Source organism: Ixodes scapularis, unplaced genomic scaffold, assembly GCF_016920785.2.
Source record: "Ixodes scapularis isolate PalLabHiFi unplaced genomic scaffold, ASM1692078v2 PGA_scaffold9__187_contigs__length_104089568, whole genome shotgun sequence".
NCBI classification, from domain to species: Eukaryota; Metazoa; Arthropoda; class Arachnida; order Ixodida; family Ixodidae; genus Ixodes; species Ixodes scapularis.
The window spans coordinates 33,392,131-33,405,973 of NW_024609884.1; the positions used below are offsets into that span (position 1 = coordinate 33,392,131).

Sequence of the window (13,843 nt, forward strand, 5' to 3'; positions counted from 1 at the left end):
ATAGAGTAAGGCAGGTTGTGTAAAAATGACCGGACCTGAAGTTTATAAAAATAGCTGTAATAAGCACAGCTTTATTTAGACCAGGTACTTTTCTGCTACCGCTCCATACTTCTAAAAGACAAATAAAAGGGAAAGAGAGAAAGAACCACACTTCTGAATATGCCTGCTGCAACAGCCCAGCACATTTCTTAGCTCTTAATAGAATAATCCCCAAATGTTGACATACAAGCCTAGTGAGCGAACGTTTCTGTAAAGGTGATTTCAGTGGTCGTACTCATCCAAACAAATTTTAACGGGCAATTACCTTTGTTAAGCAAGCACTGCTTTCCCCTGAAAAGTGGACAGCGGTCATCCCAATATGTTGCGGAGACGAAGTTGAGCAACTTTTTTTCACCGGTAAAACAGACCACAAAAATTCACTTTCAAAAAAAAAAAAAAAAAAAAAAGTTTAGCGTTTTATGTTTTACATTGCAAGAAACATTTGGGACACAATAAGCATATATTTGCTTTATCTATTCTTTGTTTTGTTCGATGGTCAAGAAAAAGTTGTTGATTTCTGCTTCGCTCCTTTTATTCCAGTCGCATGTTTACTTTGTGTGAGTGTTTCTATAACGGGGACATGAATTTGCTTAGACTTACTATATGCAATGACATGTACTCAAGGTAGTATAAATGATGCAGAGACACTGACGCATGAACGTATAAGTGTTTCCATAAAATTCACATTAGTACGTTCCGTTTACTAGACAGAAAGCATAGTCAAGAATCAACAAGTGCAGATCGCTTTCGCTGTGCCACTTCACCAGAGCACATGAGTGTAATCCCGTAGAGCACGAAAGCAGCGCATCGGAATTCTGCGTGCGTATACATGGCGCTCCATTACGGGTCGGCCACCATCATGGTGGACGTCAATGTCCTATAGGCAGCCGGCAACGGTCAGGCGGCGCCAGCAGGGTGAGAGCGCACGGTTATACCCTGTCTCGTAGTAACTTGGCAAACGGCGAACGATAAGCCCCACATTGCGTGCCAAAGGCTTCGAAATGCGCGACGTATACGAGCACAACGCACGCATATTGAAGCATGACGCAGCGAAAAGCCTGATACTTCTTCGGAGTTGAGGCGCGCTCCGGTGATACGCAGTCACGTTCCGATTGGCCCACCAGGGCCGTAGCTTCCGCTCTACTGTCATTTTACGCGATCACAGCTTCCTGGGATACCCAGTATTTCTTGCTTCAGACACTAGGCTCAGCGGCGCCACCAGAGTAATAGCTCACGTTTGAACAATGCAGCCGCCACTCCCAGGGGTACCCCATATTTCTTGCTTCAATCGCTAGATGGCGCCAAACCAAACAGCATTGCAGGTTGCCTATATAAAGTAGTCACAGTGTAGATATTAGATAAGCAACGGTTCCTTCGGATAACGTTATTTGATAAAGTAAATAAGCACCAACTCCTTCGGTATCGGCCGCGAAGCAGGTGCCGCTAGTCGCGCCCCGAAAAAGGCGTCATAATTCATTTCATCTGAGGTCCGAGCGCTGCCAACGCGTCAAACCAATCGACTCAATCGGTAAAAAAAAAAAAAAAAAAAAAAAAAAAAAAAAAAAACTTGCTAGTTTACGACATTTTTGTTTTTATATGCGAGTGTCGCCCGGATCCAAAGCAGCGCGAAACTTGAGTGTCGCGACATCGTGTTTTTAGTCTGTGCGTTTGTGTCTGTGTCACAACCAGCGCTCATCAGCCAAGCGAAAAATGCTGAGGCAGCAGGCTGTGGACGCATGCTCGGCGTGTCATTTTTCGTGAAAGAGATCTACTGCGCACGCTCAGAACGCCTTCCACAGTCCAGCAGACAAAGATGGCAGCGCGCAGAAGGCGATTATCGGAAAGGTCGCTCATCACCCGGGCGAAAAATGCTGAGTCACTGAGCCGTGTACGCATGCGCAGCGTCTGATATACTGCAGAAGAGAGCAGCAGCGCATGCTCAGAAGGCGTTCCACAGCCCAGCAGACGAAGATGGCAGTGCGCAGAAGGCGATTTTTGCAAAGGTCTATGAATTGCCGCTCCGAGGACAGGTGCTGGGTAATCGCAAGACGAACTAGCACTGGCGCAATTTCTCTGTGTCATGAGTTTGCAGGCACGTCACTTAGTAACGTCTCTTCGAATACAAGACGTTCGGCGGTTTTTGTTTTTTTCCCTTTCTATCGCGGAAGTATACTCGGGGACAACTTTTCTTGGCACTTCCGAGGAGAGAAGGATAGCGTTCGTTCAGCTTTAATTAGCGCTCAAAATAGGAAGGGCACGCGTGCTCGTACCATTAATTGCATTTCCAAGAAAAGTTGTCTCCAAGTATATGCATTGCGGGCTGAAATCGCCGTCTTCCGTTGCTGTCCGAAACCAAATAAATTCAAACAATAAAAACGCAGAAACAACTACTTTAGATTTGTTATCCCCAAAGTTGAAGCAACACCTCCTAGATAAGAGGTGTTGAATTTTCCTGCGTCACTAACAAAAGCCACTCTAGGCCACAGATGGGAAAGGACGCGTCAGCGTTCGGTTGGAACTCGTGTTCAATCAATGAGAACACGACTCCAAGCCGAACGCTGACGCCGTATAGACCTTTGCAAAAATCGCCTTCTGCGCGCCGCCATCTTTGTCTGCTGAGCTGTGGAACGCCTTCTGAGCATGCGCTTTTTCGGCGTTACAGGGAGTTGTAAACGGCTTTCATCTTTTTTTTGTTTGTAAAACGAAGCCAATGTTTACTGTTGTCAACGCAAACACCAAGTAGTGTGGGTAACAAGCTGGACTGAGGCTGAAGCGCGCGTGCAAAAACACAAAAAACAAAATTACCCGAATTCGGAAAAAAATAATAATTAAACGAGGGTATTTTTGGCAATCAAATTGTAAATGTGGTCAAAACATTGCTTACAAGTATTTTGCCATGTTCCAAATTTCGTGCGACTTGCGATTCGATTTTCGGACACGAGTCGCGCCATCGGTAGAGTTACTGCGAGCATCGCAGAAGCTCCAAGAGCGAGCTCTAGGCTTTCAGAGTCCCTGCCAAGCACGCACGCTCGTGCTGAATTAAGGCCTACGCTAATTCAGAGTTGCGGCACTGACGTAGCACGTCATTTCAGCTTGCAAATATTATATATATATATATATATATATATATATAACTCAGTTCATTGCTGTGTCGTCATGTTTTTACCAGGGGATGTACGTGCCGCTCGTATACCGATTTGTCTTACTTGAAAATAACTAAACACGCACACACATAAAGGTCTACTTTCATCTGGTTTTACGCCCACCACGGCTCACTTGTAGTATCCGGCTGAGCGCACATCACTCAAAGTGTTTTTGTTCATGCGCATCTTCCTGCTATATTTCGTTCCATATCTTACCACCTTGTACCAACCACAGACGTGAGGGCCCGCGAAACAAAGTCCCCTTTCAATTGTACGCTCTGGCGCCTGTAGCTTGTGTAACGTGGTACACGGAATGCTAAGGGAGTAAAATATAGCTTTCTAAGTAACCTAGACCTATATCAATGGCATTACAAAAAGTCCATGGAAAGAGCCAATGCTCTAAATGACGACACGCCAAGTTACAAATGATATAGCTCAAGTTCCCGGGTTTCGGGGCATATTTTTAAGGATTTCAGCTTATTGGAGCCTCATTCATTCAAATTAATTCCCAATCGACAGGAAGTTTTGGCCACATCACAGTCACAACGCCGGCCAATAAATTTGCACGCATTTATTGTAGCTGGGATCCAAGACAATTAAACATGGCTTACCTTGAACTTATGGATGAGCCCATATCGGTTGAGTAAGTCGTATGTCAAGAACCGAAGAACTTGACCGTTGGCGACCTCGTTCATGTTGAAGACGTCAAAACACCAATCATCTGCATACTGAAAACAAGCAAACGCGAGACTGGTGTCACTCTAACATTGAATTCAGCCGAAATCGTAACCTCGAAGTCCAGAGCGCGACAAATGTCTAAAAACGAGAGAAAGCTGGTTAGAAACGAGCGTCCACGCGAAATCAAAGCTGCATTCAAAGCTACACTGAAAAAAGTAAATGTGTAAAAAAAAAAAAAAAAAAAAAAAGAAACGTATTGGCAGATGTTTTGCCACAAATATTCCGTTCTCGTCTGAATTTTTTTTTTTTCGTAATTTTTGTTTAAAATAACCGTTTCGGTACTTGGTCCTTTCTGTAAAATGACTGCATTTCTGTTGCCCAGCCTCGTAGAAAAACAACTTTTGTTCTTAGAAATAACAAAGTTTGTGTTAAAAAAGCGGGTTTCTGTTCTGGATGTTTGTGAAAAAAACAGTGCCTCTTTTTTACAGGTTGTGACAAGCACTTCACAGCGAACTGTGTCGCTGGTATTGACCTTGCCATTCAAGCGTTAATACAGAGAAAAGCAGGAAAACATGATACAATAAACTTATACGTACAAACAGAACACAAATAACAGCAACACAACAAAGAAACCAATCACGCGCCCTCCTCCATGTATTCGCGACGCCAGCAAACTATATATGCGACGCCCTGCTCAGGCAAAATGGCGGACGAAAGGAGGTCGTTTTCGCCGTTCAGCACGCGGACCACCATAAATTTCTTGCACTGCAGGGTAAGCGATTTCTTGACGGTAAAACCTTCTTGTAGTCAGTACGTAGGAATGACACGGCGGAACCATAAAAATGATTACTGGAAACGATGTTTGTTTCCATGCTGCGTACGAAAACCAAGCAGGGATAGCAGACGACAGGGTCGAAACGACCTCCTCTCATGAGCTTCTCGGCGTTGCCGCCACACGGCGTTGATTTCGCTGGAGCCGCCAATACCACGTCCACCCGATCGCTATATATGGCAGCCTTATTTTTGATTTCGACTTGGCCTGTTACGGCGACATTTGCCGCACAAACTATAAGAGGCTGACCAAATATTACTCCTGCTTAATATTTTTTTTCCATTTTCACAGTGAATTGTTTATATCTCTCAATCCAGCGCCTTCATAAAAGCCACAGTAGATTAATTGACTAAAATTAATTATTTAACCTTTAATATTAATTTAATGAATTATGTTAAAAATTCAATACTAGCTGATTTATGTTTGAGGCAATAAAAATCAGATTTTAGTTAATTATACAATTAGCGCGACGATTAATCGCCCCCTTTTAACGCCCTCCGAGCCCCAAAGCATGCAGGGAAGAGACGGCATTCGAGTAGCCCGCCATACCCTCTTTTTTTTATTAAACTTTGCTCGATTTAAAATGAAACTCTCTGACTTCGCCATGACGTGCCGCAGCTATCGCTGTGACTCTATATTGTCGCGCTGGAATGAAATGCGAACAGCTGAGCGCGTGGCCGTCGACACATGCTGAGCCTAGCTGCGCCTCCTGGAGGCCTCTGGAAACGGACAAAATTGCGGGTTGGAGAGTAGGGCGCCCTGCCAGGGTACGCGTCCTACTCCGATGTGTTTCACCCTCGAACAGCACAACGCAAGATTCGACGCTGCGCCGGTGGTGCGCTGGAAGCTCCATCACAGCCATTTTTGTTTTTTCGGCACGAACCACGCGAACGAACTTGCCGCTTGCAGCAGGAGCAAGCTTCTTGCGCGCGCGCCCGTGTAGCATGACTGCAGTGTCATGCACACTCCTAACTTGCGCCGTTTTTTTAATTTTGTTTTTATACGCGTTGTGATTTTTGAGACAGAAGAACATCAGGGGACCCAAGACGACTGCTGACGCCTAAGTGAAGTCAATTACTCGGTAGACTTTTACATATCAGTTTCCAGCGCTCGCCCTCTGCCCTGTCTAGCACTTGTGTCTCGTGTGTGGCGCAGAGATTGCCAAAATGCAGGTCCACCAGCTCCTGCATCACAAAACATTTTTACGAAATACGTTAACTTTATAATTGGGGACTTTTAGGAAACCGTTATACCGTATTCCGCGTACCGCACTTCCAGATCCTTTGAAGCATACTTTTAAGCGCGCGCACCGTGGTCACGGTATCACCCGGACGTGCGCTCAAAACCATGCTGCTCGTCGTCTCCCGCGTGTGAATTCTCTTGGGAGACGGACGAACCGCGGACATGTCACGTAAACAATCCGTCCGCAGATCAGTCCGTCGTGCGAATTGGCCATTACCGGTGGCCGGGTCGCTGCGTACGCTGCGCCGCCTTGGAGAGGGCTTCTCTGGTGGTGTCCCTTGGAACTACGCCGCACAAGAGCCAATGGGAGCCTCGTTCCTTGATGACGCGCGCCAGCCAATGGGAGCCTATCCATCACATTTCTGCCACATACGACATTGGGACAGGGAAAGGTGCCGTTTGGCACGGCTTCCAAGCTGATGACGACAGTTTGCTCAACAGAACAGTCATTGCTTTCGCATTAAAAAAAAAAAAAAAGCGCAAGTTAGGAGGGAGCGTGACGCTCCGGTCATGCTCCACGGACGCGCGCGCGAGGCGAGCGCGCAAGCAGCCAGCTTCTCCTGCGAGCGGCAAGCTCCCTCGCGTGGCTCGTGTCGAGGCAACGAAAGTGGCTGTGACGGAACTTGTAGCGCACCACAGGCGCAGTGTCGAAGTTTGGTTTGTGCTGGGCGAGGGTCAAACCACGGTGGAAGAAATACATTTAGGCGGTGACTTTGGCCGCTCTTCCAGCGGGAAGCGAGCGACCAGATCGTGTTCGGAGCTAGCCTCGACCCAGGAGTATACTCTGTTTCACTTTATGAAGTACCGCAGGAATGGCTGCAAGCGCGAGCTCCTTATCTGGGGCACATCTCGGCGGCACAAGCTCTCGTGACTTGAGAGCGGCTGCCAACGCTATGAGCTCGCACTTTTAGCCTTCGCTGCGGTACAACATAAGGTGGAACGAAGTAAAGTTAGTTCCGCGCCGCCGCGGAGGGCGCTATGGTGTGAGCAACGTGGGTATGAGGTCCCTCCTCGGCGGCCACGGCTTCGGGGGCGTAGCCTGCTGCTCGCCTTTTTCGCGGTGTGGTGGTGGTGTGTGGCGAGTGGTTGGCCTCATGTTTTGCTTTGGGGCTGTGTCGATCACAGGTGCCACCGTCGTGCACGAAGGTGAGCCTTAACCCGTAGGAGTTATGCTATAAGGATGGGAAAGACGTGCTTCGTTCCCAACTGCAATTCGGGTAATCGGAACTGCGCAGAGCGAGTGTCCTTGTTTAAAGCTCCATCGAATGACGCTCGCCTGGAGCAGTGGCGTCGTGCAATCCCGAGGGCCGATCCAAAATTACTACCTAGTCTCCTCATCTCGTTGACCAAGTGAAGACCAAGCTTGACAGTCTAATTTCTGTCGAAGACTGGGAATGCGAGGATGTCTGGACAGAAAAGGCTGAAGAAACCAAGGCTGTGGACTGCATACTATATTATGTAACTGGGTTTTTGAGTGTGAGAATGAAAAAAAGCTACACGCTGCCCTGCATGCCGATCCGCTTTCAGCATCGACAAGAACCCTTCTGCTGAAGCAGCACTGACAAACGTGAAGAACAGAGGAGGCCTTATACACCCCAACAAGAATCTTTTCCAGCTACTGAAGAAAGCAAAACAGTTCTTCGTGGAAAATAAAAGACTGTCTACTGGGACACAATCGACAGTGTTTTTTGACACATGCACAATAACGTTTCCATGCCCTGAACACAAAGAAGAAACAATTGCCCAGTTGCTCTACTATACTTCAGCATGCGAACGCGACAACACTGTAAGCATATTACGATAAGTAGGAACAAACAAGCTTAAGAAAAGAAGAAATCAGCAAAGCAGCGCTCGTCTTAATTTAGGAGCATGGTTGATAAACACAGGATGAAGGAGATGGCGTTTTTTGATAGTATGCAGTGAATTCAGCTTTTGTGTACATTGTAAAGCAAAAATATTTGTCAGGTATTCTTTTACCTGTAAGACGGGGTGACACCATATTGTGAGAGTATAGATGGAAAGTGATTTATGTTCTATAACCGCTACTACGGTTTGACTTTCAGTCACTATGTCATCATGTCAGTCAGCATGTCATCATACTGTGTCATCATTTCAGCCACTATGTCATCATAAATATAAATTTTTTCTGCTCACAATGTTTGTATGTTCCACAGTACAAGTTGACATTGTATGTATAAACCATTTGTAATGCTATAACCTTTATGCGCATGTAAATAATTATTTAGGCCCCACTATGTAACATTATTAGAATTTATTCTTTTCACTAAGAAGGCAGGAACAGGGTGGAAAAAATCACCCAACCTCCTATAAAGCCACGCAATGTGTGTAAACAATTTACGGAACTGTTACCAAACATGCTGTTTGACGAAACACGCGAGCACGACCCAGCTGTTTATTCTAAATTACTCTAAATTATTGAAGGCCCAGTAGATTATGCCGGGAAGCTTTATATTTATACGAGTATTTTTGTCACGTTAAGTCATCATCGGAATGTTCTCGTTTAAAAAAAAAAAAAAAACAGGAACCGCACGGGGGAAAAGGCAATCAGAGCCAGTGCGCCAACATAAATCAATCATTTCACTACAGAGTACACAGGGACCGAGTAAAGAATGCATAACTTCCTTCACAAGCCCTCTATACAAGCCTTCACAAGCCCCTCTATACGTGGGCGCCATCTATCCCCGTGCGAGTGAAGCGCTCTCGGTGCGCCGAACATAATGTGGTCGACGCCTGAGACAGAGAGTCATCCCCTAAATGTATTTCTTCCACCGTGGGTCCAACACATCGGTGTAGGACCAGAACGCACATCCTTGCAGTGCCCTCTTCTCCAACCTGCAGTTTTTATCAGTTTACAGTGGCTTCCAGGAGCCGGAAGATGTGTCGACGGCCACGCTCTCTGCTGTTCTCATTTTATTCGAACCCGATAGCACTATAGCATGTATTGAGATTGCGAACAAACACTTCGTCATAAAATAATTTATTTAAGCTATACTTCGTTTACTGATTTAATGATAATTGGTTTTGCAGGAATGAGGAAAGATCTGTATTTTTACAGTAATCAGACTTTGTTTACCCTGGTTTTCACCCAAAAATGTTTGGGATGTGGGAATAATACAAGCTCTGTTTTCGAACAGATAACGGGACGTTTTGTAAAGTGTTTGTTTAAAGAAAAACCACGCTTTTTAGTGTAATACAACTCTGTGTTTTTACAGATAATACAATTATCTTTAAACTGTTTATTCACCGAAATCCTGAGTTCTTGAGAAATAACATAAGCCCTGTTTCTTTACCGGTAAGCTTGTCTGTATATTAATTTAACAGAACCATTACCTTATTTTGACCGAAATTTTCCGGATATTCCCTGTTATATTACAAACGTGTTTTACAGTGGGTACAGTGTACATAATTTTGCCCATACTTTTTAGTGCACGGTTTCGGAACAATGCCCACGCGTAAATCTGCTCATGGCCTAAAAACGTGCAACGTCGACCTTTAAAAAAAAAAAAAAAATTCTGATGTGCGGTGGACTGCTTCAAAACACACAACGAAGCCTCCCAACAAACATACAAGCCCGCGCAGAAGTTGCCAAGCAAAGCGGCGTAAAATGCCCAGTACAGTCGCGGCAAATAAGTGGGAATCAGTTTAATAATGATGTAAAAAATTACTTACTTTTAGTAGCTGTGCAATTTGGGAAGGAATTTGCATGAGGGTTGAGCTAGACATGCGTCTGTATATCCTGAAAACGGAACAAAGAAGCGGGTGGAGATGGAACGCACTTTAACACGAAGATCACTCTTTAGTGTGCATTCAACGCAAAAGCAAAAGTAACGATAGAAAGGTAACTATCGTCACTTTTACTTCATTGCGAAAGGAATTATACAATAACCTTATTCAAATAAAACAGGTCCCTAAATCGTCTTGTTAAATACGCTAACACACACAAAAAATATATATATATATATATTCTCAAGATTAAAAATGTTCCATTTCGAACATGCTACTATCCTAGGATGGTTCATTCGCAAATTTTAAGACTAACTTTTAGACTAGAAAATATCTCGTAAAGCATGACGAATGTAATTAATCGTAAATATTTCCCTGTTGACAAAAATTCGTTGTTTTATGAAGAGCTGCATATTGGATATGGGACATTCCCATAATGTCCAATATTGCCACCTGATGAAACCTATAGTCGGTGACAGGCTCAGAGTTCAGGGGAAACTCCTCCCAATTCTTTCCACTCTAGCAAAACGAACGGTGGAGGGGAGGTCGCCACCCTACAGCGTTCGCTCTGCTAGAGAGGAAAGAGCTGGGAGCAGTTCTCCCTTGAATTCATTACCCATCACCGACTATAGACAAGTCGAAAATCAGACGTAATTTGGGGCTTCAATTGCGTCAATTATAAGTGATCAATTTTAGGTAGCATATTTAGTGTCCTTATTTGCTCGGACAAAATCGTAACTTTCACTTCACAAAAACTGTTACTTTTTGAATCGCCCGCGCTTGCCGTCTTTCGATCAGCGTTTCTCCCGTTGTGCATGCCTGCTCTGCGGGCAAGCGACAGAGCGTGGAGCCGTTATATCAACATTTAAACAAAATGTTATTAAAAATGACAGTTCTAAGTCATCGGTGCGCCTTTAGAATGAGCGTGCAAATCGCGCGAGTACATTAACATTTTACCGCAGCGCGGGAGACGCCACGGGACATTTGTTGCAATCATTATAGCGATGATCACTGCGCCAAATATTGCCACGAAAACGATTAGAATTTTATTTAGCCGAGAGAATCGACATTTGTAAATGCCGTCAAGCTGTAATCGAGCCATTATTTATGACGCATGTATCACCATATAGCAAGTGAGACAGCCATCATTTTCAAAATTAGGGACCATCTACGAACGCTAGAGTGTGAGAACAGTCTAAAACTAACAAAACCAATAGTAAAAAAAAAAAAAAAATGAGAGAGCTTTAGGGAATTGTTTTCCCAGCGAGGCCCGCTTGTTACAGATGATGACGTCACTGGTTTGTGCCATCACTACGCATGCGCGTTTTCAAAAAAAGTCATTTTATGGCACCGATTAGAGTCTTGCAAAATCTCGAATCAACGCCCATCCACAATGAAAAGATAAAAGGGAAAAGCACGACGTAGGCGATCGTTCAAGGGTGGGCGTTCGTTCGAGATTTTAGTGTAGTTCGAAGAAGAGCCTCCCAAGAGCCGCTAGCATAGCCTCCTGGCACGCTGAAACTGAAACCAACCAAATTGAAGCCACCCAATGGCGGCGAGTGCATCAGCGCCCTCTATCCGCCGATCAGGTAACTACTAAAACGACAATGAGCGTACGCACCTGTCCACCATGATGCCGGCCCGGATTGCGTTGGCCACAGAACGAAACCGTGGCTTGTCCTCCGACCGCTTCCGCTGCGTTGCCGCCTGGCGCGTGAAGGTGGACGCCAGCCATTCTCGAACTTCGTTGGGCACCGCATCGGGCTGCACTTCAGACAGGTCGTCTTCCTCGTCCAGCATCTTCCTGCAGTTCGACGCCGCAGTCGCACAGCTCGAGCGAACGCTCTCAAGATGTCACCCGTTGCTAACCCTCGTGCCGTTTTCGACACGAAAGCGTTCAGCAGAAAAACAAAACAAAAACAAGCAAAACCTCCCACCGTCTTAGAACAACTGATATTGTTATTTAACCTACCCTCTCTCGGCTGACGGAAGAAACTGAACACGGGTAAGCATAGCATTTAGATTCACCCAAAAGTGATGCGATGTATTTAGTTCAAAGTACGCGGGAAGAAGAAGCTGTTTCCTCATTTCAACACTCCCGTCGCCCTCCATTATGAGGCGCCACAAGCATCGTTTGGCTGCTTTTGACCGCAGCCCCGGCGTTCGCATTTCTTTCTAGCGTGACCGCACAATGCGGTCGTCGCGGAACCACGCGTTTCTAAGAATGACCGGGAGGCTGGTTACCTTCGCCCGAAAGCAGCTATATACAGCAGAGGGCATACGTCCACGTCCGTATCAGACACTTGTATCTCTCTATTTGTCTCACCACCGTTACGCAACCTTGCAAGTTCTCAGAAAGTTAAGGAAGTGAGCAACTGTGATTGTGTACTTTATATTCCGGTTACTCGTTTTGCAAACTACGGAAAAACTACGCGCCTCGAGCTCGTACACTCCAGTTGCTTTCTTTGCATGGCAACACGCGGCTACCAAACTGCGTGTAGAACCACCGCTTGGAGGCGGAGGAAATAGAGAGGGGAAGGGGGGGGGGGGGGGGGGGGGGGGAGTTGTATAAATACTCGGAACCGAGGGAGCTATCTAAAAAGAGTAACAAACAAAGATGCGTCTGTATTTGTCCGTACTTTCAACTGGTTCCCTCAGTCCCGGATATGTATTATTCCGCTCGCTTTGAATGTTCAGACTTCGAAATTCTTATTGAGTGTTGTATTTTGGACGGATTTCCGTTCAGGTAGACATACACCGTTTGTGTTTGAGTGGGAACAGAGCTGTATGAAAACAACAACAACAGCACAAATATCCTTTGATTAGTTGCGTCAAGCACGTTGTTTGTAAAATTCAGTTCGAGTGCGAGTTGTGCTACGTAGGTCAGACGGGTCGTTGCGAGAACGACCGTCTCTTCGGCAGCGAAACAGTAACGAAATACATTTGTCTTTATTTGCAAATAAAAAGAACGGGTTAGCGACCCACGTTGTCTCAACATAAAATAATGCTTTACTGTTACCGTTAAAAAGTAACGACGTTACTTTTGCCTTACTTTTTTAATTATGAATTAAAACGTTTTTGTCTTCTGACGTTACAGGTATGCATGAGCGCCATATTTCAAGAGGCATTATGTCCCTCCAGAAAATGACCATAATTACCTTACATTTTGTACGATTCCACCTAAACACTCAGAAGAAAAAACACAAAAAACAAAAAAAACTAAAAACATTTATATAACTTCGCGCCTATAAAGCACGAAAAAAAAATAAGTGCAAGTTTTCTGGGAAAGAATGAGTAACGAGTAACAGAACTACGTCATACGTTACTCGAAATAAGTAACGCAAATACGTTAGCCGTTACTGTTTTAAAATCTTAACGAGTACGTTACAACGTTACCGAAACAAGTAACGCGTTACCGGTAATGCCGTTACTTCTACACTGCTCTTAGGGCACACAAGAACTGTGAAAAATGCGTCTCCAACACCTAAACTTATCGATACATTCGGGCATATTTTTTGTGTTTTCCTTTCTGGGAAGAAAATTCAATTTTATGCATAGAGGGAATCCTTTAAAAGGAATCCTGAAGGATACATTAAAGGGATTGTCCGGTCAAATTTCGTAGTCAAGAAAACATTTAGATCTCATTGTTAATGGCTGTAAAAGCATCTTCCACGAAAGATCAGAATTCTGTCTGCTTCCCTGGACGAGTAATTGTATTTTAAACCAAGCATGCATAAACGGCGTTTTCTTCTTCCACCTTTGGAGCAGCGGAAGTAACATAAGGCAAAGACGCACCGTAACGAAACAGCCTTCGAATGTTGTCCTCCGGTTGAGCGCTACGAGGTGGTTAACTATCGTTGCTGCGATATATATATATATATATATATATATATATATATAAATTTTTTTTTTTTAATGAGGGGGATTCTTGTTGTGCGGTTGTCACGCTGCACACTTCGCGAGATTTACAGTGGCGAGTAAATGGAACGCTGCGGTGCATCGGGAGCAGTGTGTTCCCACGGAGGAATGAGGCATGGGCTCTGACAATTGCAAGCCTGGTGTGACGTCACGTCAGGCATAGAAGCGCAGCCATTGATACTTGCGAAATTTGGCATGGTGTTTCGCGTAATTACACCTCTTCGATAACACTAAATTTGGGTGTCGT

General features: G+C 44.9%; 1 protein-coding gene across 1 annotated transcript in view; it reads right to left on the minus strand.

Annotated features, from left to right (window-relative positions):
* The window catches only part of LOC8038540 (calcium/calmodulin-dependent 3',5'-cyclic nucleotide phosphodiesterase 1A), a 215,214-nt gene that overhangs the window by 24,146 nt on the left and 177,225 nt on the right, over positions 1-13,843 (minus strand). Inside the window, exons 5-7 of the mRNA XM_029988913.4 lie at positions 11,300-11,482; positions 9,625-9,691; positions 3,794-3,910 (exon numbers count right to left, since the gene is read on the minus strand). Coding sequence (XP_029844773.4) covers positions 3,794-3,910; positions 9,625-9,691; positions 11,300-11,482 — 367 coding nt within the window. The remainder of the gene's footprint in view (positions 1-3,793; positions 3,911-9,624; positions 9,692-11,299; positions 11,483-13,843) is intronic.